Source organism: Trichosurus vulpecula, chromosome 3 (genome assembly GCF_011100635.1).
Source record: "Trichosurus vulpecula isolate mTriVul1 chromosome 3, mTriVul1.pri, whole genome shotgun sequence".
In the NCBI taxonomy this organism is placed as follows: domain Eukaryota; kingdom Metazoa; phylum Chordata; class Mammalia; order Diprotodontia; family Phalangeridae; genus Trichosurus; species Trichosurus vulpecula.
Genome location: NC_050575.1, coordinates 307,791,313 through 307,813,294, shown reverse-complemented (window position 1 = coordinate 307,813,294; position 21,982 = coordinate 307,791,313). Strand labels below are relative to the sequence as shown.

General features: G+C 37.6%; 1 protein-coding gene across 1 annotated transcript in view; it reads left to right on the top strand.

Annotated features, from left to right (window-relative positions):
- The window catches only part of KCNU1 (potassium calcium-activated channel subfamily U member 1), a gene marked incomplete at its 5' end in the record, with an annotated part of 434,479 nt that overhangs the window by 260,614 nt on the left and 151,883 nt on the right, over window positions 1-21,982 (top strand). Inside the window, 1 exon segment of the mRNA XM_036750000.1 lies at window positions 19,588-19,687. Coding sequence (XP_036605895.1) covers window positions 19,588-19,687 — 100 coding nt within the window.

Genomic DNA, 21,982 nt, shown 5'->3' with positions numbered 1-21,982 from the left:
CCCTTTATGAAGCCATACTGACTCTCAGGTAGATGACCATCTTCCAGGTAAAGGATCAGCCTATTAAGAAGGACTCTGGCAAGAATCTTGCCAGCAATAACTTAAGAGAGAAAATGCCCTGTGATTGTCACAGGATAATCTATTTCCTTTATCTTTATAGAGATGGACAATGGAGGCATTCTTGAACTCCTGGGGGTTGACTTCCTTTTGCCATGTAACCTGGAAAATTTAAATCAGCTTTTGTATGAGCAATGGACCTCCTACCTTGTAAATCTCAGCTAGAATAGAATCAGTACCAAGTATTTTGCCACATGAAAAGACCCTAATGGCATTCACAACCTCTTCTTCAGTTGGAACTTCAGCTACAGAGGGATTGACTTCAACCTGAAGTAAATGATCAATAGCCTCAGCATTGCTTGATGATGGTCTGTTGAGAACACTATGGAAGTGTTCAGCCCATCTCTCTAGGATCATATCCTTATCATTAATCAATGTGGCTCCATCAGCACTGAGTAGTTGAGATGCACCATAGGTCTTTGGTCCATAAACAGCCTTCAGGTCATCATAAAAGCACTTTGGATTGGTACTGTCATCATAAAACTGAATTTCCTCTGCCTTTTTACTGAACCAAGAATCCTGCATCTCTCTAAACTTCATTTATACTTTAATTTTGATGGAATTAAATGTTGCCTTCTTAGAGATGGATGAACTAACTCGCTTGTAAGCCCTGTGGAGTTCTCATTTTTTCATTTAGTAGCTTCTGAATTTCCTCATCATTTAAACCAGTCTTTATGTTTGTGAGTGTTCTGACCCAGATGATCAAATGCAGTGCTGTACACCAAATCTCTGAAAGCTGCCTACTCCTTTCCTGCTCCACTGTTGCCAACTGTGTGTTGGCTCAACTTTCCCTCCAAATTAGCAACAAACTATTCCCACTCAGAGAAGCACTCTAATCTATTGACATTAATTCTTCTGGTAGTCATCTTGCCTTGGGGCTGCTACTTTTGTTAAATGAAAATATTTGCTTGGAAAGGCTAAGTCTATGATCAGTCCAGCATTCAGTGCGACACATTGTCTTTGTCACTATCACATCCTGTCTGACTCTTCTTACAATCACATAGTCTATTAAATGCCAATGTTTGCTGAGAGAGTGCATCCAGGAAATTTTATTGTGTTTAAGTAAACTGAAAACAGTTTTGGTGATGTCAGGAGATGCACAAGTCTGTCTTCACTAGTAAGTGACCATTGCTGTTGCTGTTTTCAACTCCATTCCTCCCTCGGACTCCCTGCTGAGTCTGTTAATCTGAGCCTACATTAGCATTAAAGTCACTCAGAATTATAAGCTTGTCTTCTTTTGGCACATTGGTGATAAGGGTCTCCAGGTCTTCATAAAATTTTTCTGTGACCTCATCAGGTTTTGTCATGGTGGGAGCACTGTAAATGATGATGATGGTGTGATGTTTTCCTGTGAGTGGCAATTGCATTGTCATGAGACTGTCATTCACTCCTTTTGGTAGGCACATGAGCTTATTGACTATATTAGTTTTGATTGCAAAACACATGCCAGCTTCATGGTGCTCCCCTTCACTGTAGCCATTCTAGAAAAATGTGCAACAAGCTCCAACTTCAGTAAGATGGCCTTCATTCCCAGTCTTGTTTCACTCAGGGTTGCAGTTTGGATGTGATACCTGCTGAGTTCTCTTGCAACAAGAGCTGTCTGTCTTTCAGGTCTACTGGATTTTGTGTTGTCTATGAGTGTGTGCACATTCCACATGCCAATAGTGGAATCATCTTTGCAGACATTTTTCTGCCTTCAGTTAGTTCAGGGGAAGTCAGCACCCTGAACTTCAGAGAAAACAAACAGAAATTACAAGCAGAAATTATAGAAACAGAGCAAATAACACAAATTAGCAGATAGGACTTCTAATAGTCTGTCAATATCAATACATACATAGTTACCAGAGAGAGAAGCGCCAACATCTGGGTCTTGGAAGCCAGGGGGCTCCTTAACGGCTACCCAGAGTCTCATCTGGCCAAATCGCAGGTCTACTCTTCCAGTGAGTGAGCCCCCAAGGCAAAATGCTAACCTCAGAGTATATATACACTTCTTCAGGGTCAGACAGCATCACAACCATGTGACTCAAACTAATGCAACTTAGGCTTTCTTGTGACATAAGCAGATCATAAAAGACTCTTGATTCAATCAAAGACTTTTGATTCAAACACAAAGGCAAAACTCAAAGGTCCTTGATTGCCTTAGTACTTAGAAGCACTCCAAAAGAAAAAAAACAGCAAAAGGTACCACTTTGCTTGCCATTACAAGAAACTTTGCAGGAAAGGAAACAGAGTCCAATGAAAGTTAAAATGACCTGCTCACCTAGGTGACGTACATACTAAGTAATAGAGCTAGGATTCACAGTAGATAGAATGTAGACAGAATGGAGTCAGGGAGACAGTAGTTCAAATATGACCTAAGATACTGTGTGACCTTGGACAAGTTACTTAATCTCTGTCTGCCTCAGTTTCCTCCTCTATAAATATGGATAATAATAACACCTACCTCCCAGAGTCATTGTGAGGTCAAACTTAGCTGCCTCAAAATTCTTACTATATTTGGTCTATTTTATTTATTTGTATTACCTGAATAAACCAGCTAGGATAGAGCACCAGACCTGGAATCAGGAAGATTCATCCCCTTGAGTTCGAATCTGGCCTCAGACACTTACTAGGTGTGTGACCCTGGGCAAGTCACTTAACCCTGTTTGCCTCAGTTTCCTCATTTGCAAAATGAGCTGGAGAAGTATATTCCAAACCACTCCAGGATCTTCTCCAAGAAAACCCCAGATAGGGTCATGGAAAGTTGAACATGACTGGAAACAAAAGCTTAAAGCTTTGTACAAATGTTGTTGGTATTATTATTATTATTATATCCAGGTTTTCTGATCCTATAGCCAATGTTCTTTCTAGGACAGCATGCCACTTCCCATGTTGGAAGGTCAGCTAAAGAAATTGGGGATTTTTGGCCTGCGGATGGATCTTATAGAACCTTAATTACTATTTTCTTGAATAAAGGGATATTATGTAGCAGACTCTTTTTGTGAAGAGGGCAGAACCATGTCCCTCTCTGGAAGTTACAGAAAAGCTGATTTAGGCTTGACATAAGGAAACATTTCTAACAAATAGAAAGTGGAATGAGTTAATCAAGGAGGTAATGAGCTATCTTTCTCAGGAGGATTTTAGGAGGAGGGTTGATCAACAGTTTTCTAAAACGTTGAGGAAGTGGTTCCTACTTCAGGTAGGGGTTGGATTAGATAACTTCTCTTCTGGCCTTCCAACTAATACTAATAATCAGATAATAAGATTTTACTTGAGAGTACCTTAGAGATCATCTAGCCCAACTCCTTTATATTACAAATAACGGAAAGTGAGGTACAGAGAGGTGAATGACTTGCCAGGATCACAGAGGGTGATTTATAATTCCGTCTTCCAGCTTGATAAGTAGAAGGAATACCAAGTTTACTTGCATAAGTGCTGTATTATAATCGTGAAAAAATGGATTGTGTATGAAACAGTAATTTTCTGTCATATACAGCTTTGGCTTTTTTGAAACATATATAACAAATTAAAAAATTTAGTTTCAAAGCATCCTGCTTATACATGTCTCCCTCTCAACTTTCTGCTGTTCTCTTCCATGCGTTTTTGAATACTTCCATGGTTCCTTTCTTTCCTTCCTTTTTATTTAACAGCACAATCAAAGTTCCATTCTCCCTATTATGACATTTTGAGTATAATTACAATTTTCTTTCCAGAATGGCAAGAGCAATGAATGAAAAAGGCACGTATTCAACACTTACTATGTGCTAAGCACAGCACTACTACAAACACATAGCATTTATATAGTGTGTTAAGGTTTACAAAGTATTTTGCAAATATCTCACTTGATCATTATAACAACCTTGGGAGATAGGTGCTATTATTATCTCCGTTTAACAAATGAAGAAACTGAGACAGAGGTTAAGTGACTTATTTAGAGTCATATAGCAATATCTGGGATTGAATTTGAATGCAGATCTTCCTCACTCTAGGTTCAACCCTCTATCCATTGTGCCACCTAGGTATCTCTTGAATAAACAATAGAAAAATTCCACTAACATTGTATTAATGTGCCTATCTTCCTACAGCTCTACAACAATTATTAAAATTTAATTTTATTAGTTTGATTGCCAAGGCATTGAATTAATTAATTTAGGTTATATTGATTTTTTATTATGTTGGCATGGCCGAGCCACAAATAACTAATATGTCTACAAATACACCGGTCTGCTTATTTATGTAATCAGTGATTTGCAGTTTTATTCATCTCATTCCTATTTGTGTTTAGTAGGTAGATTACCATGTATTTTTATATGTTCTTTGGTTATTTTGAATAGAATTTTTCCATCATTTCCTACTGGGATTGGTTAGTAATAAATTAAAAGGTAATGATTTATATGAGTTTATTTTATATAATAATTTACCAATGTTATTAAATATTTCAAACAATTTTAGTTGGATCTATAGAGTTCTCTAAGTAGATCATTGTATCATCTGCAAAAGTCCTAATTTTGTTTCCTTTATGCCTATGCTTATTTCTTGAATTTATTTTTCTTTCAAATTACCATAGCTAACTTTCAGCATTCCTGAATCCTAAGGTATTTGAAAGAATTTCTAATAGGATTGAATCATGCAGTGATTGAGGAAAAGTCCAGTAGAGTGGAAAGAGCACTTGCCTGGGAGCCAGGAGAGCCTTGGGTTCAAATGTTATCTTTGACATTTACCATTTGTAAGACTCTAGGGAAGTTACTCCATTTCTCTGAACTTCAGTTTCCTCATCAGTAAGATGAGGATAAAAATAGCACCTACCTCCCAGGGTTGTTGTGAGAGTCAAGTGATATAATATTCATAAAACATTTAGTACACAATAGGTACTAAATAAAAGTTATTATTGTTATTATTATGAACTTTGCTGAAGATTGAATAAGCCAGGGAGTATTAAGGTGACTGACCCCATCCCCAACCCAAGGTACAGTGGTTCTCTGTGACTGTCCGTCCTAGTTCTACCCTAACCCTGCTTTCCTCACTCAGCTAGATTTCTTTTCAGGCTCTCCAAAGCACAGCAGCCCCCCTCTGCCAAGAGACTTCCAGCTGGAATCTGGATGTGACTTTCCCTCCCCACCCCTTGGAGCTTGGCCTGTGCCACACAGCTGTCTTCTCCCTACAGTGGTGTCAGCCTTCAAGTTCTATTCCCAGGTTTTGCATTCTTAGGCTCCCAGTGCTGAGCATTCATGAAGATGATTTATTAGCCTCCCTAGGAAGGCAGATTTCTTCAAGGATCATGTCATTTGCAAAGCATATGGTAGAAGGGAGCTTTAGTTAAGGAATGGTGAACTAAATTACATTAATTTTTGCCTTGGCAAGGACACCAGGTGGATGCCTTTTTGATGAAGTGGGTTTCTTCTAGTTTTTTCTCTTATTTGGTGCTCCAACAGGTGTTTCCTCCAAGGCATATCTGTTTCCCATAACATCAGAATGAAGAAAGATGTCATCTGTGACAGCCTGTGTACATAGATCATGTTTTTTATTATGATAGAAAAGTGTACACTGATTGATTTGCTATTCTGAGCTAAGTTAAAAGTGCTTGTAAGAAGATCATCTCTCATTTGCCAAAAGAGTAATTAATCACCAGGGCAAAGACTATTTATCATTGGGGTTTGTGAGGGAAAGAGGAGAAAATGAAAGAGAGAATAAGGGAGTGGCCCAAGGGCCAGAGAGGCAGTAGACATATGGTTTAGTGCTTATCAACTTACTTATTAATCTTATTGTTAAAAGTGTTGTTCGTGATAATTCCCATTCTTTTAACATCTTCCCCTATTTGAGATATCTTGAGAAGTAACATCTGAGTGCCTTTAAAATTGTACTGTCTGCATCACGGAAACAATAGCTTATTTAAATAATTTTACTTAGAGTGACTTTTAAGATACAACTATTCCATGTGGGAAAGGTGGGGGTGGGGCAGATACCACATCATATGCCTAAGTGCTAACTAACGTTCCCTTAACTTTTAAGAAAAATTGGATATTCTATAGAGTTCAAACATGAACTACCTAGATTCCTGAGATTTGGTATAAGACCCCAAGATCTACAATTAATGGCAACTCATTTCTATATGGCTTTATAGTTTGGAAAGCTCACCCCATATATTGTCTTATTTGGTTTTCACAACTATCTTCTGCTGGAGATATTGAAACTATTATTGCTTCCCTTTTAAACATAGGGAAACTTAGACTCAACCTAGTTAAGTATTTCACCTAGGGTTACATCATGAGTAAACGATATATCCGGGATTTAAATACAGGTTTTCTGACTTAATAGGCAATATTCTTTCTACTTTGTCATGGATAACTGCTAAATTGTGAACTTCCTGAGTGCAAAGGCTGTAACTTTTTTTTATTTTAATTGTTGAGCACTTATTGCACATGAGGCACTTTTGTATACCATTAGTTGAGCTTTAATTAACATTGTCCCCTTCCTGTAAAATTAATTTCTGCCAGACTGTTTTCCAGTTTTCCAAAAAAGTTTGTTAAATAAGAAATCCTTACCCTAATGACTAGTGATGTTTGGTTTAATTGAAGATTAGTATACCATGTTCTAGTGCTTCCAGATCTTTTATTACCTAATCTCATTTAGAATCCATTCCAAAGTTTTGATGATCACTGCCTTATAGGATAGGTCTAGATCTGATAGTTCTGTGGCCTCTTCACTTTTTTCTGTCATTATTACCCCTGAATTACTGACCTTTTGTTTTCCCAATTGAATTTTGGTAGTTTTTTTCTTGTTTCTATAAAGTAACACCTTGGTAGTTTGATTGGTTTGGTACTAAAATTGTATTAAATTAAATAAAACCATATTAAATTAACATTTTATTAGCATAGTCCAACTATATTTCCTATCAATTATTTCAGTCTTCTTTTATTTCCATAAAATATGCTTTGTATTTGTATTTTATAAGTCCTTGGTGTTTTTTTAGGGTAGATGTTTAGTTATTATGTAGTTATCATCCATATTATTCCATTTTATATTGTGCCTTTAAGCATAATACTATTTCCTGGCTTCTCTCTTTTAAGGATATTACTTTATACTGTTGTCTTCAGGGAGATAATGATCATCACTTCTTCTTATTAGAGGCATAATAAATTCTACTTAAATTACCTATTTTAACAATACCTCACTCTTTATATCTCAACATTCTATTTTTCCTCTAACCTCCCATAATCATTTATCTGAGGACCTTATTGATAATTCCCTGAAAAAAAATTGAAGATTTTTTTCAGTAAGCTCCCTCTCCTTTCCTTCTCATCTCATGTCCACAAGACATGATTTCCCACTCTCTTCTCCTTTATTCCATCCTCTGATCAGTCAGTCAACATGTTTATTAAACACTTACTACATACCATAGCCTGTGCTAAGTCCTGGCAATACAAAGACAAGACCACTTGCTTGCCTCAGAGAGCTTACATTCTAATGAGATAAACAATATTTAAAGAACTAAGTATATATGAAATATCTGTTAGAGGAAGCCACTAGGGTTTGGAGATCTCCTTCTGAAGGCAGAATTTGATCTGAGTCCTGAAGGAATTCAGGGAAATTAAGAGATGTGAAGAGGCAAAGAAATCCAAGCATGGGGGACACTGAAGCAAAAGCAGAGATGAGATGTAGAATGTCAAGTAGAATGAATAGCAAGTACATCATAGCTAGATCATAGAATGCATGAGGGGAATAACATGTAAGAAAAGTGAAAAGGTTATGAGAACTTTAAATGTCAGTCAGTGAAGTTTACATTTGATCCTGGACATAGCAAAGAACCTTGGAAAAGGAAATAGGTTATTCAAGGACAATCGTGAGGTGGGGGAGATCTCTTAGTCATTACTGGCAAGATTCTTGCCAGAATCTTAAAAGGCTGATCCTTCACCTGGAAGATGGTCATCAAAAAGAGCCAATTAACAGTTAATATGATGTTTGCTGCCTGACAACTCAAGAAAAATCAAGCAGAAATGCTAGGAGCACGACAGAGGTCTCTATACAATATTCATTCATATAGCCAAGGCCATTGATACTGTCAGTTGTGAGGGCTTGTGGAAGATCCTGGCAAAATTTGGTTACACAGAGAAGTTCATTGGTCATACTCTGTACATCAGTTTCATGACGGTATGCTTGCCTGGGTTCTGGCTAACAGGTAATGCTCTTGTGCTTTCCCAGTCACCAATGGAGTGAAGCAAGACTGTGTGCTTGCTCCCACGTTTTTTAGCATATTTTCAGTTGTGTTCTCAGATGCCTTTAATGGGGATGAAAACAGCATCAAGGTCAGTTACTGCACTGATGGTAAATTATTTAATTTGAAAAGGCTACAAGTCAAGACTAAAGTGGAAGGATAGTTGGTGTATGACTTTTTTTTTGCAGATGATTGTGCACACAGTGCAGCCTCTGAGGCTGAGATGCAATAGAGTATGGATCAGTTCTCTGCCATTTGTGTTAATTTTGGCCTGACAACACCAATTAAACAGAGGTTCTCCACCAGCCAGAACTACACCATCTATGTCTAGAATCATCAGTTATAGCAAATGGAGAAATTTTGAATGCTGTGGGTAACTTCACTTACCTTAGCAGGATGCTTTCCAGGAATGTACACATAAGTGATGAGGGTGATTCATTCTGTGACAGAGCTACCTCAGTATTTGGGAGGCTCCAAATGAAAGTGTGGAAGACAAGAGGTATTAGACTGGCAGCCAACTGAAGGTCTACGGAAATATTGTGCTAATCTCAATGCTATATGTCTGTGAAACCTGTACAGTATACCAGTGGCATGCCAGGAAACTGTTCACTTAAATGGTCTTAGGAAGATTCTGAAGATCACCTGGCAAAATAATGTACCAGACACTGAGGTCCTTTCTTGAGCTGAACTGCCAAGCATTCAAACTCTACTACAGAGAGCCCAACTCTAATGGACTGGCCATGTTGTTTGAATGTTAAATGTATCTTTGCCTAAAAGTCTGTTTTTGGAGTCCTCACACAAGGCAGGTGCTCACATAGAGGGCAGAAAAAGTGATACAAGGACAGTGTCAAGGTTTCTATGAAGAACTTTGGCATCAATTGTGAGACATGGGAGACACTGGCACAGGATTATCTATCATAGTGTGCCCAAATCAAAGACAGTGCTGTGCTCTTTGAGCAAAGTGGAATTGCAGTAGCTCAAAAGAAATGTGAGATGCACAAATTTAGAGACATCTGTACTCCAAATGTTCATATGGACTGTTTGTGCATGACCTGTGGTAGGACATTCTGAGCTCATACTGGTCTTATCTACCACAATCAGAAACATTTTACCTTGACCCCAGCATATTGATGTCATTTTGGTCCTCTTTGAGCATGAAGGACAACTGCCATCAAAGAACCACTGGAACTCATTAAGCAAGGGGTAGAATGATGGGACAGTGGATGGAGGGGAGGAGTGATATGATCAAACCTATGCTTAAATAAAATCATCTTAGCAACTCAATGAGAATAGATTAGAGTAGGAAGAGACTTGAAAAGAATCCAATTACATAGCTCTTGCAATAATTTAGATAAGAGGTGATGGAGACAGATGTGAGTAAAGAGAATGGGACACACAGATGTTGTGGAGGTAGAAAATTACAATGTTTATCAAAAGATTGTCTATATGGTGAGAGGTCAATAAGATATAGTTCTGGGCATAACATATTCCAACATTTTCTTTCCTTAACAATAACTGCTATATATTCTTGTGTGATGATAAATAACAGTTCTTTGGTACATAGTCTCTTTCTTCCTGACACTTGCAATATTTTTATTGTATCCTAGAATATTTGTGAACGTTTTGTTTTTCCATTCTATTTTTCAGAGAGTTTGCAACTACAGTAACTCTAACTTCTGCTGTAACCTGTTTATGCTCTTTTGGTTCTCTCATTTTATTCTTTATCTCTTATTTCAGCTCTTTTTTCACTTTCAATCACATGTGGGATCTTTCTGGAAAATCCATTTTTTATTTTCCTGAGGTTCTATTTCCAATTACTGGAGTTATTTTCTTCTTCTTCTTCTTCTTAGACTTTTTCTTGTAATTGTCTTTCCCATTTTATTTCTTCTCTATATTAGGAAATTTCAGCTATTTAATTTTGTCTTTTACCTCAGTTTATGGATTGAAACATAATAGCTAAAATTAGCTGGCATTTATATAGTCTATAAAGTGTGAGGCACTATGCTAAGCACTTTATAATTATTATCTCATCTGATCTTCACAACAGCCCTGGGAGGTAGGTGCTGTTTTGATCCCCATTTTATAAATGAAGAAACTGAAAAAAATGAAGGTGAATGGACTTGACCAGGGTCACATAGCTACTAAGTGTCTGAGGTAGAATTTCAATTCAGGTCTTCCTGACTCCAAGCCCAGTACTCTATCCACTAGCCCACTTAGCTTCCTCTCATTGTGCCAGAGATTATGCCAAAGCTTTTTTTTAAAGCTTTTCTCACTACCATGGAAAGAGTGGCTATGACCAGGTCTCCTTCCCACTTCTGGATCAGAAGACTCGGTCCTGACCTGACCTCTTCTACTCCTGCCCTGCTTATGAAGTCACCTTGGGTCAGACCCTGCCTCCTCTCTAGTCCTGTGTGGAGGCACAGAATTGGACCTAGAGCTGAGATTGGGCCTTGGCTACTGCTGTAATCATCAACCTAGTCCCCTATTTCCTGCCACTGTTCTGACTGGGAAGTCAAATTGATCTCAGACATTCTCCTTATATTTTCACTCATGTAGAAGTCAATGACTTTTGGGTAAAATAAAGAGATTTCAGGCTCATCTCCTAACCTATCTTCAACTTGGAGGTTGTGTAGATTTGAGATCTAGTTCTCCTAGAACTGCCCTGCATATGAGATTGTCCATACCTTCTTCAAAGATGTCCATACATTTTAGGCTGTTTCTTCATGTGGTTTTGGATAGGATGGAATTGCTAACTGGTGTTCCTCTTGGGTATTATTGAATCTTTGCTTCCCCTGGCACTTTTTCTCATTCCTGAAGGGTTTCTCCAGAAAGCAGAACTAAATTGGAACCTGTCATGTCGGCATCTTTGTGGGAAGTCCCTGGAATATTTTTTTCCCGTGATGACATATTTTTTTGCTTTAAATGGTATTTTATTTTTCCCCCAATTACATATCAGGAAAATTTTAGTATTCATTTTTACAAGATTTTGAGTTCCAAATTTTTCTCCCTTCCTTCCTCCTCTCCCTTCTTCTGAAAATGGTAGGCAGTTTGATATACTTTATACATATGCTATCATGTAAAACATATTTCCATATTCATCACAGTTATGAGGGAAGAAACAGATCAAAAGGAAAAATAAACATGAGAAAGAATAAAGTGAAAAAAAATATGCTTCAATCTGCATTCAGAGTCCATCAGTTCTTTATCTGGATATGGATAGCATTTTTCTTCATGAGTCCTTTGTACTTCTCTTAGATTGTTGTGTTGCTGAGAAAAGCTGAGTCACTCATAGTTGATAGTCATATGATGTTGCTGATACTGTGTACAATGTTTTCCTCATTCTGCTCATTTCTTTTTAAAAAATTTATAATTAATTAGTTTATTTTTAGTTTTCAACATCAATTTCCAAAGATTTTGAGTTCTAAATTTTCTCCCCATCTCTCCCCTCCCCTCCCCCCCAAGAGAGCATGCATTCTGATTACCCTTTCCACCAGTCTGCTCTCCCTTTTATCACAATCCCCTTATCCCCTGCCCCCTTACTTTCTTGTAGGACAAGATAGATTTCTATTCATCATTGCCTGTATATCTTATTTCCCAGTTGCATGTAAAAACAATTTTTAACATTTGTTTTTAAAATTTTGAGTTCCAGATTCTCCCCCTTCTTCCCTCCTTACCAACCCTCATTGAGAAGGCAAGCAATTCAATATAGGTTATATGTTACATGTGTAGTTATGCAAAACATTTCCAATAATAGCCATATTGTGAAAAGACTAACTATATTTCCCTACACCCTATCCTGCCCCCCCCATTTATTCTGTTTTCTCCTTTGACCCTCTCCCTTTTCAAAAGTGTTTGCTACTTTTTAAGGCATTCTTCTCCACATTGGCCTTTTGGACTTCTTTTGCCATTTGGGACAGTCTATTTTTTTATTATTGAATTTTAGTTTACCAGAACACAAATACAAAATAGAGAAAAGAAACAAAAACATATCATAAATTTAAATATTGAAACTTAAATACAAAGTAAGAAAGAAAAAAAAAGCATGTCATGTGCATAACAGAACATAAGAGATGATTCAAAATATGTAACAATAAATTTTCATTTCAAGAAAGCCTGTATGATAAATAATACACCTTGTGTTGGGAATTGTCCATCTTTTCTTTGCTTCCTTGTGTTTTCTTTTGTTCTATACTGTGCACTTTTTAACTTCGTTTTTCCCTCCCCCACCCCCCAGAAGGCTACAATATAATTTAGTTATTTTTTGATATATACATACACTTATACATATATACATGCATATATAGACATATACTTTCCCAAACATAATCTACTCCTGATCTTTGTTTTCTATGTTTGTACATATCTTTTGTTTCCTATCCTTCCTGCCTCCTCTACTTTACTTCTACCTGCTAGACTGCCTTCCTATTAATTGCCTTCCCACCTCAAAGGATCCCTCTTCTATCCTCCCGTTCCCATTAATCTAAACTCCCTTTACCTATTCCTTCATTCTCCCCTCTAAAAATCCCTCCCTTGTCCTAATACTTCCCTTGTCCTCTCCCCCCTCACTAAACCCCTACTATTTTATTTCTTCTAAATTTAGAAGACTTTTATACTCTTCTAAATACATATGTATTGTTCCATCTTAAACCCATTCCCAATGAAAGTAGGTTACCAGAACTACCAGCCCTCCTCCCCTGTCTAAATCCTTTGTATCCTTTCTTCTTCTTGCACCTCTCTCATATAAAATAGTTACTCTTTTTAGCTGTTTCTAAATGGTTTTACTTTTTAAATTCATATCATAGTCATGTTTATCCCCCTCTTTCTTATAAGCTCAACAATTATTAATAGGAATGTTAGACATACATTTTTCGTTTTATGTTATATAAAAGGTAAGCAGTCTGTTCTTGTAAATCCCTTATAGTCAGTCTTTGGTATGTACCTTATATGTCTCTTAGTTCTTGTATGTCAAATCTTCTGTTAAGTTGAGGATTTTTTAACAAAGTCTTGAAAGTCTGAGGGTTTATCAAATGTCCATGTTTTTCATTCAGAACAATACTGAAATTTGGAGGGCATGATATTTTTGGCCAGAGCCCCAGGTCTTTTGCTCTTTGGTATACTGTGTTCCGAGACCTGCGGTCCTTTAATGTTTCTGCTACTAGGTCTTGTGTAATTCTAATTGTGGCACCATCATATTTGAATTGTTTTAATCTTGATGCTTTTATTATTTTATCCTTGATCTGAGGATTTCAGAATTTGACTATGATATTCCCATGAGTTTTTCTCATAGGATCTCTTTTAAGTGGTGTTTGATGGATTTTTTTCTATTTCTACTTCCCTGCCTTGTTCTAATGCTTCAGGACAACTTTCTTTAATTATTTCTGGTATTATTGTATCAAGATTCTTTTTTTGATCATAACTTTCAGTTAGTCCAATCATTTTTATATTTTCTCTTCTTGATCTATTCTCCAAATCTGTTGTTTTTCTTATAAGATGTTTCACTTTCTCTCCTATTTTTTCATTATTCATGTTTTGTTTAATTATTTCTTGATCTCTTATAATTTCAGTGGCTTCACTTTGCCCAATTCTAATTTTCAAGGTGTCATTTTTCTCCTTGAGATTCTAGATCTCCTTTTCTAATTCGTTGATTTTCCTTTCATAACCTTCTTGTTTTTCTTGGATTATTTTTTTTTAGTTTTTCCTCCATCTCTGTCATTTGATTTTTAAAGTCTTTTTTAAGATCTATAAATTTGGGGGGAGAAATAACCATTTAACATTACTCTTTGGGGATTTCTTTACTTCAATGTCCTCAACTGAAGATGAACCCCAGTCATTTCTATTCCCATAATAGGTTTCTGTGGTTGGATTCTTTTTCCTTTGCCTATGCATTTTTTTGTGGTAATAACTTGATTTTTTATAATCACCTCTAGCCCTGGGATATGGGAAATTGCCTCTTGCCCAGGTCTTCAGTTCCCTCTAGGCTGGAACCTAAACCAAACCTCCAACCTCCTGTAAGTGCCCACAGCCAGGGGCTTTCTGCCCCACTGCTTCTGCACTCACCGGGTGTGTGTTGGTTCCTTCTCACCCCAGCTGCTCTTCACAGCAAGCTGGATCTGTCGTTCCTCATCAGGAAAGGTTCCTAATCTTCCTGGGCTCAAATACAGGACTCCCCTCACTATCCTGCGGTAAAAACTTCAAGCTGCTGGATCTGAGGCAGCCTCTCAAACCAACTAACCCCAGGGCTTGCCCCTTGTTTTGAAAATGGAACCTAGCCTGGAGGTGTTTACTCCTCCCTGCAACCAAACCCAGTGCTGGGGTTCTTGTTCAGATCTCAGACTGTCCCTGGAAGATCCTGGTTGTGCCCCTATTCTTCTTTGCCTCCACCCCACTTTGTTTGCCCTAAGGTGCTGTTTTAACTCTTTTGTGGGGGGAAATCTTGAGAGCTTGGAATTTTCTGACCTACTCCGCCGTCTTCCCAGAATCCTCTCCTGGTCTATTTTTAAGGTGTTATTTTCTTCAGTATTTTTTGGGCCTCCAAACGCTGTTGACTCGTTTTTCATTATTTTCTTGCATCACTTCCATTACTCTTCCCAGTTTTTCCTCTACTTCTCTTACCTGATTTTCAAACTCCTTTTAGAGCTCTTCCATCTCCCGTGACCAATTCATTTTTCTTGGAGGCTTTGGATGTAGGAGCTTTGACTTTGTTATCTTCTTCTGGTTGTATGTTTTGATCTCTTTGTCACCAAAGTCAGATTCTATAGTCTTATTTTTTTTCTGCTGTTTGTTCGTTTTCCCAGCCAGTTCCTTGACTTTTGAGCTCTTTGTCAAGGTAGGGTTCTGCTTCCAGAGTGGAGAATGCTCTGTCCCAAATTTCAGGGGTTTTGCACAGCTGTTGTCAGAGATACTTCTAGGCACCTTCTACTTTGTCTTTGGTGTTTGTTGGTTGAGAAGTCTGGAAATCACCACAGCTACCAGTGATTCAATCCCCTTAGGCCTGCTCTGGCTCGGTCTATGCTGGTATGGCCCATGCTCCACTCCAGCCTGGTGTGATAGACCCTTCCTGTCAGCCTTCCAAGTTGTCTTGGGCTGGAGATCCACTTCAGTCTCTCTTTTTGTGGGTCCTGTAGCTGTAGAATTTGTTTAGAGTCATTTTAACAGCAATTTAGAGGGCTTTTGGGGAGAGCTCAAAGAAGTCCCTGTTCCCACTCTGCCATCTTGGTTCTGCCCCATCATTTTGCCAATTTCATTTTGAATCAGTTCTCATAGTCTTTCCAGGTTTTTCTGGAATGGGCTTATTCACCATTTCTCATTGCACAAGTATTGCATTACATTCATATACCATAGCTTATTCAGCCATTCCCCAATTGATGGGTATCCTCTCAGTTTACAATATTTTGCTAACAAGAATAGGGCTGCTATAAATATTTATGCCTATGTAAGTCATTTTCCTTTTTTATGATCTCTTTGGGATATAGAACTAGTAGGGTATTGCTAGATCAAAGGGTATGCACATTTTGGTTGCCTTTTAGGCATAGTTCAAAATTGCTCTCTAGAATTGATGGATCAGTTCTCAATTCTACCAACAGTGCATTAGTGTCCCATATCCTCTCCAACATTTCTCATTTTCCTTTTTTGCCATATTAGCCAAACTGATTAGTGTGAAGTGATATTTCAGAATTGTTTTAATTTGTATTTCTCTAATCAAAAGTGATTTAGAGCACTTCTTCATATGCCTATAGATGTCTTTGATTTCTTCATCTGAAACCTGCCTCTTCATGTCTGTTGACCATTTATCAATTGGGGAATGGCTTGTAGTCTCATAAATTTGATTCAGTTCTCTATATATTTGAGAAATGAGGCCTTTGTCAGAGACACTTGCTATAAAGATTGTTTCCCAGCTTTCTGCTTTCCTTCTAATCTTGGACGCATTGGTTTTGTTTGTACAAAATCTTTTCAATTTAGTGCAGTCAGAATGATTTGTTCTACATATTGTAATGCTCCTGGTCATGGATTCTTTCCCCCCCACCCCTACATCTGACAGGTACACTATTCCTTGCTCTTTCAATTTGATTGTATCAAAGCAGGATATAGTTTCCTTCCTTATATCTTTTAACTAGGTTTATTTTTGCTTTTACTTTGTCTAAAACTAAGATTGCTACCCCTGCTTTTTTTCCACATCAGCTGAAGCAGATTTTGTTCCAGCCCCTTACTTTTACTCTGTATGTGTCTCCTTGCTTCAGGTGTGTTACTTGTAAACAACATATTGTAGGATTCTGGTTTTTGGTCCATTTTGCTATCTGCTTCCATTTTATGGGAGAGTTCATTTTACTTACATTCACAGTTAGGATTACTAACTGTGTATTTCCCTCCATCCTATTTTTCCTCCTGTTTGTCCTCACTCTCCTTTCATCCTTTTCCACCTCACCAGTGTTTTGGCTCTGTCTACCACCTCCCCTGATCTGCCCTCCTTTCTGTCAGTCCTCACACTCCCCATACTTAATGTCCTCCCTCTTTACTTCCCTGTAGGGTAAGATTGATTTCTATATTCAACTCCTCTTTCTCATCCCTTAATTTTTTTATGTCTTTCACTCAAATTCACCTTATACCCACACCCTCTTTCTGTGTATATTCCTTCTAGCTGTACAATGGATACAATTGTATATAATTTTTGATACAATTTTTAAGAGTTACAAATGTCAAATTTGCAGTGCAACAGGCAAACACTAACACTAGGACCCCCGACATGCCTTAGCATAGCCAAGGGAACTGGAATGTAAAAATTTAGCTCCATTGAATCCCTTACGTTTTCTTTTCCCTGTTTATGTGTTTATGCTTCTCTTGGATCTTGATATTGGAGGTCAAATTTTTGGTTTAGTTCTGGTCTTCTCCTTATGAATGTTTGAAATCCTTCTATTTCATTGAATTACCATTTTTCCCTTGATGTATTATGTTTAATTTTACCAGGTTAATGATTCTTGGTTGTAGTCCTAGCTCTTTTGCCTTCCCAAATATCATGTTCCATGACTTCTGGTTCTTTAATGTTACAGTTGCCAAGTCCTGTGCGATCCTGATTGTGATTCCCCGATATTTGAATTCCTTCTTTCTGGCCATTTGTAATACTTTTTCCTTGACATGATAGTTCTGAAATTTGGCTATAATGTTCCTTGTGGTATTTATTTTGGGATCTCTTTCTTTTTTTTTTAATTTGCATGATAACTTTATATATTTAAAAGGAATAACAAGTTATGCATAATAGATTTGCAGTTTCATATGCAATCTTTTTTATTATCACTATATTATGGAAATGTTTGTTTTATTCCATAAAATAAAAATAAAATCAACAAAAATTTTTAAAAGTTTTCAGCATTCAGAGGCTTTTCTGAGCTGCCCAAATCCTTCAAAAGTAATCATCTCTGGTTAAGCCCTGAAAGAGATGTAATAAAGTGTTTATGAGAGTTTGACTGACCATAGGGGCAGCTTCTATTAAAGAGTATTAACTTTCATGGGTGAAAATTCGTCTACATTTGGCTAACATATCTTGCTGACATATTGAAATTTCATGGTGTGAAATATTTTATTGCGAAGATACTTCAGTCAACTAAATCAACCTTTTTTTGCTTTTGTTTTTCTTCTCTAACCATTTTTTTGTTGTAGCTTATTTCCATTAACTAGAATAAGTCACTTTGGAAAAGATGAGATAAGCATATTGGAAACAGTCAGTAGGGTTGTAGGTTTAACTAAAATCTTGAAAAGGCAATTATTCATCATTATTAGGATCTCTTTCTTGATGTGACTAATGGATTCTTTCCATGCCTATTTTGCCCTCTGGTTCCAGGAGATCAGGGTGGTTTTCCCTGATAATTTCTTAAAAGATGCTATCCAGGTCCTCCTTTTGATTATGGCTTTCAGGTATTCCAGTGATTCTGATATTGTCTCTCCTGAATCTATTTTCCAGGTCAGTAATTTTTCCCATGAGGTATTTTATATTTTCTTCCATCTTTTCATTGTCCTTAATTTGTTTGATTGATTCATGATGTCTCATAGATTCATTAGCTTCCACTTGCCCCTTTCCAATAAAAGGTGTTGTTTTCCTCAATTAGCTTTTGTGTTTTCTTTTTCATTTGGCTAATTGAACTCTTCAAGGAGTTGTTTATTTCAGTAGATTTTCGTATCTCTTTTTCTATTTGTCCAATTCTACTTTTTAAGCAGTTTTCCAAATTGTTGAGTCTTTTTTTCCATAATTCTCTTGTATCACTCTCATTTCTTTTCCCAACTTTTCTTCTACCTCTCTTATATCATTTTTAAGCTCCATTTTGAGCTCTTCCATAAGTTCTTTCTGGGCTTGAGAACACTTCCCATTTTTCTTTGGAGTTTTGCCCATAGGTGTTTCGACATTGTTGTCGTCTTTGGTCTTCCCTGTCACCATAATAACTTTCTATGGCTGGATTCTTTGTTTTGTTGTTGTTGTTGTTATTGTTGTTGTTTTGCTCATCTTTTGGGGGCCTTTTCTCTTTCTTTTAAATTTGATCTCTGCTCCCAGGGTGGAAGAGGCTCCATCTCACACTTCTTTTGCCTATAGCTTAGGCCCTGGATGTTTACCTGGTGCTGCTCTGATGTTGCCCTGAAACCCACAGGAAACCCTCATGCCTGGTGCTGTGTTGAGGGTGTGGGGTTAGGGGTGGCTAGCACTGCTGAAGATTGTAGGGTTTTGGCAGCTTACCTGGTCCTAAGCTGGCAACCCAGTGGTGGTGTCTGGCATTTGGTGAGGCCTGGTGGGGTGTTTCTGCATTTCTCCATGTTTTTGCTGAAGCACATAGTGGTTCTCAGAGCTGGAGTCTGCCAGTTCCCTTGGCTATGCTAAGACATGTAGGGGGTCCTAGTATTGGTGTTTGCCTGTTCCACTGCGTTGGGTCTCAGGATCTCCTGCTGGTTTGCTGAGATGGTTCTTGCTGCTTGCTTGTTGGAACACTTTCTGTCCTGGAATGGACTCCCCCTTTACCCAATTGAGATGGGCCTTTCTTGACAGTCTTCCAAGTCTCACATGCTAAAAACCCACTCCACTCCATCTTTCTGCTGGCTCTGCTGTTCCAGGATTTGTTCTGGGATCCCATTTTATGGTTGTTGGGAGGTGAATATGGGAGAACTACAGTGATTCACTGCTTACTCTGCCATCTTGGCTCCCAGAGGTCAAGTTCAAGTCTTGACTTTTAAGTTCAGTTCTTAAGGTCATTGCTCAAGTCCCTGGAATATTATAATATTAATTCTCTACTCTCTCTGCTTAGGGATCTGACTACTTTGGAGAGTGATATGGAAAACGATCTTTTTGATTACAATGGCACGTACCACTGGTGTAGATCAGTCCCTCTGGAAAATGCAATTCTGGTAGGTACTTGTACAACAAAACCCTAATGGCCTTTCCTAATTCCCTAATACCCCTAGCTCCACCTCCTTTTTTGAGACTAAGTGTCTTTATCTTGCCTAGACTGAAAGTGCATCAGCCAATCATGGGCTTATTCACAGTACTAATTAGCATGGAAGCTTTAACCAGCTTCACTGTAGACCTGGGGTAGTTTGCTAGTCTTTAGTTGATGCCCTTCTCCCTAGACATAGTGAGAAAACCTGGTTGGTTTTAGCCCTGGTACAGCTCAGAAATCTTAAGCTCAAGCTCTCTACTAGCTTCCGTCCAGCCCAATAGCAGAGATTATAGGCATGTGCCTTATGTCCCTGCTCCCCTCCTTTCTTCTGAAATATACACTTAGATTTTGAGGAAGGGAACAAATACACATATATACAATTAGGTAATCCCCCAATCTAGCAGCTATACAATATATCCAGATTATTATGATGGCATAGTGGGATTTTCTTGTAATTAATTGTGTGTGTGTGACACTGGATGCATAGAATTCTGCTCAAGGAGAAAAAAATCAAGCTGTATTTATATCAGTTGACCTGGTTTAACAAGTAGATGTGTTCCCAAAAATTTATTTAAAAGTTTGTAAAGTAAATAAATTCTAATGTACCAAGGGAGCTCACTCTTTAAAATAATACTGCAGTCTGTCCTTCTGTAAAGTGCTGTTTTATTGTTATTTTTATAATGGTGCATACACATATATACATGCTAATTCTGTTTTCTCAGTCTGAATTTTCATTTATTGAGTTTCTTAAAGTGGGACATACCTACCAATCAAATATTCATTTTCCATCTACATCAAAATCAGTCTGAGATCTTAGAAGATGTCTATCTATGAACCTCCCTTTGCCCTTGATCAATTTACTACTCCTCTCTGTGTCTCAGTTTCCTCATATGCAAAAAGAGAAAATCAGACTAAATGACCTTTAAGATCACTTTCAGCTAAGACCTAAAGGGTCTTTCGGTGTCGCCCGAAACTGTGATGCTTATTTTGTGAGTTCCCTTCACAATTTGTTTCCCAGCAGTGAAAACTAAGGTATGATATAATTAATACAGATGACTTCTTGAATTGTTCTCTGCATGCCTATTTCATCTGTGACTAATTGGGAATCAAAACTTTTATTCCTCCCTACCCCTACTTTTCATATATGGTTCAGTTTATACTGTTAAAAAGCACACAAGCATATGTTTGCTTGTGTATACACTTTCTCCACACACATACACACACACACACACACACACACACACACACACAAACATATGGAACACACCTGTAATTTGATACCAGTATCCTGCCAAGGAGGCTATCCAGTTTTGGAAAAGTGTAATGAATCATTGGATCAAAAACAGGGAATCTCCTGAGCTGTCATGTCAACGGGCAGACAATTAGGGGACCTGAAACTCACCATTTTAGCAATTAATTGTCTTCCTCTAAACTAAGCAGAAGAAACTTCCTTTGAGCAGAAAACCGAATGTGTTTTCGGTGGGAGGCAAAGTTTTGGAAAGTTTGAGGAGCTCATTATAGAACAGAAGAATCCAAGAAGCTAATAAATGGATACTAAATAATAGGAATTATATAGCAGGAAGAGCAGTTGAATCTGAAATAGTGTTGTCCCTGTTTAGACAGTTCTGAACTATATGAACACTGAGCAAGCCCCTGGCCCCTCTCTGAACATCTGCTTGCTAATCTGTACAGTGGGAATCATAGATCATAGAATTTCAAAGTTTAAAGCAATCTTGTCCAACTCATACCCCACAAAAGGATACCCACTACAATATTACCTGCAAGTGGACCAGCCTCTGCTTAGAGCCCTCTAATGAATTGTTCTTGGTATAAAAATACCTACATCAGATGTTTGTTGTGAGAAAAACATGAAAGCCAAACTACTAGAATGATAATAATAATATGATTTATTATTTATTGAATCTTTGGTGTGAAGACTATACTGTGAGATGTCAAAGAGAGATTCTGAAACCTCTTTTGGGTATTTTTGATGTGCAATTGTGTCCAGAAGCCATAATAGTTTTACTTTTTTCTTCGTAGAGGGACATGAGGACATGGATTCTTTGGCTTATATTGCATAGACTACTTGAAAAATCTGATTTTGTCATTCTGGAGAACTTTTAGTATAGGAACTCCTTCACTAATGTAGATTGAAAGCCAACGGCCTTAGAAGATAAATCCTAGGCAGTTGCTTCAGGAATAGAGACAGTTTCTTTCTGGATTGCACACAGCTAGTATGTATATGTCAAAGGTAGGATTATAA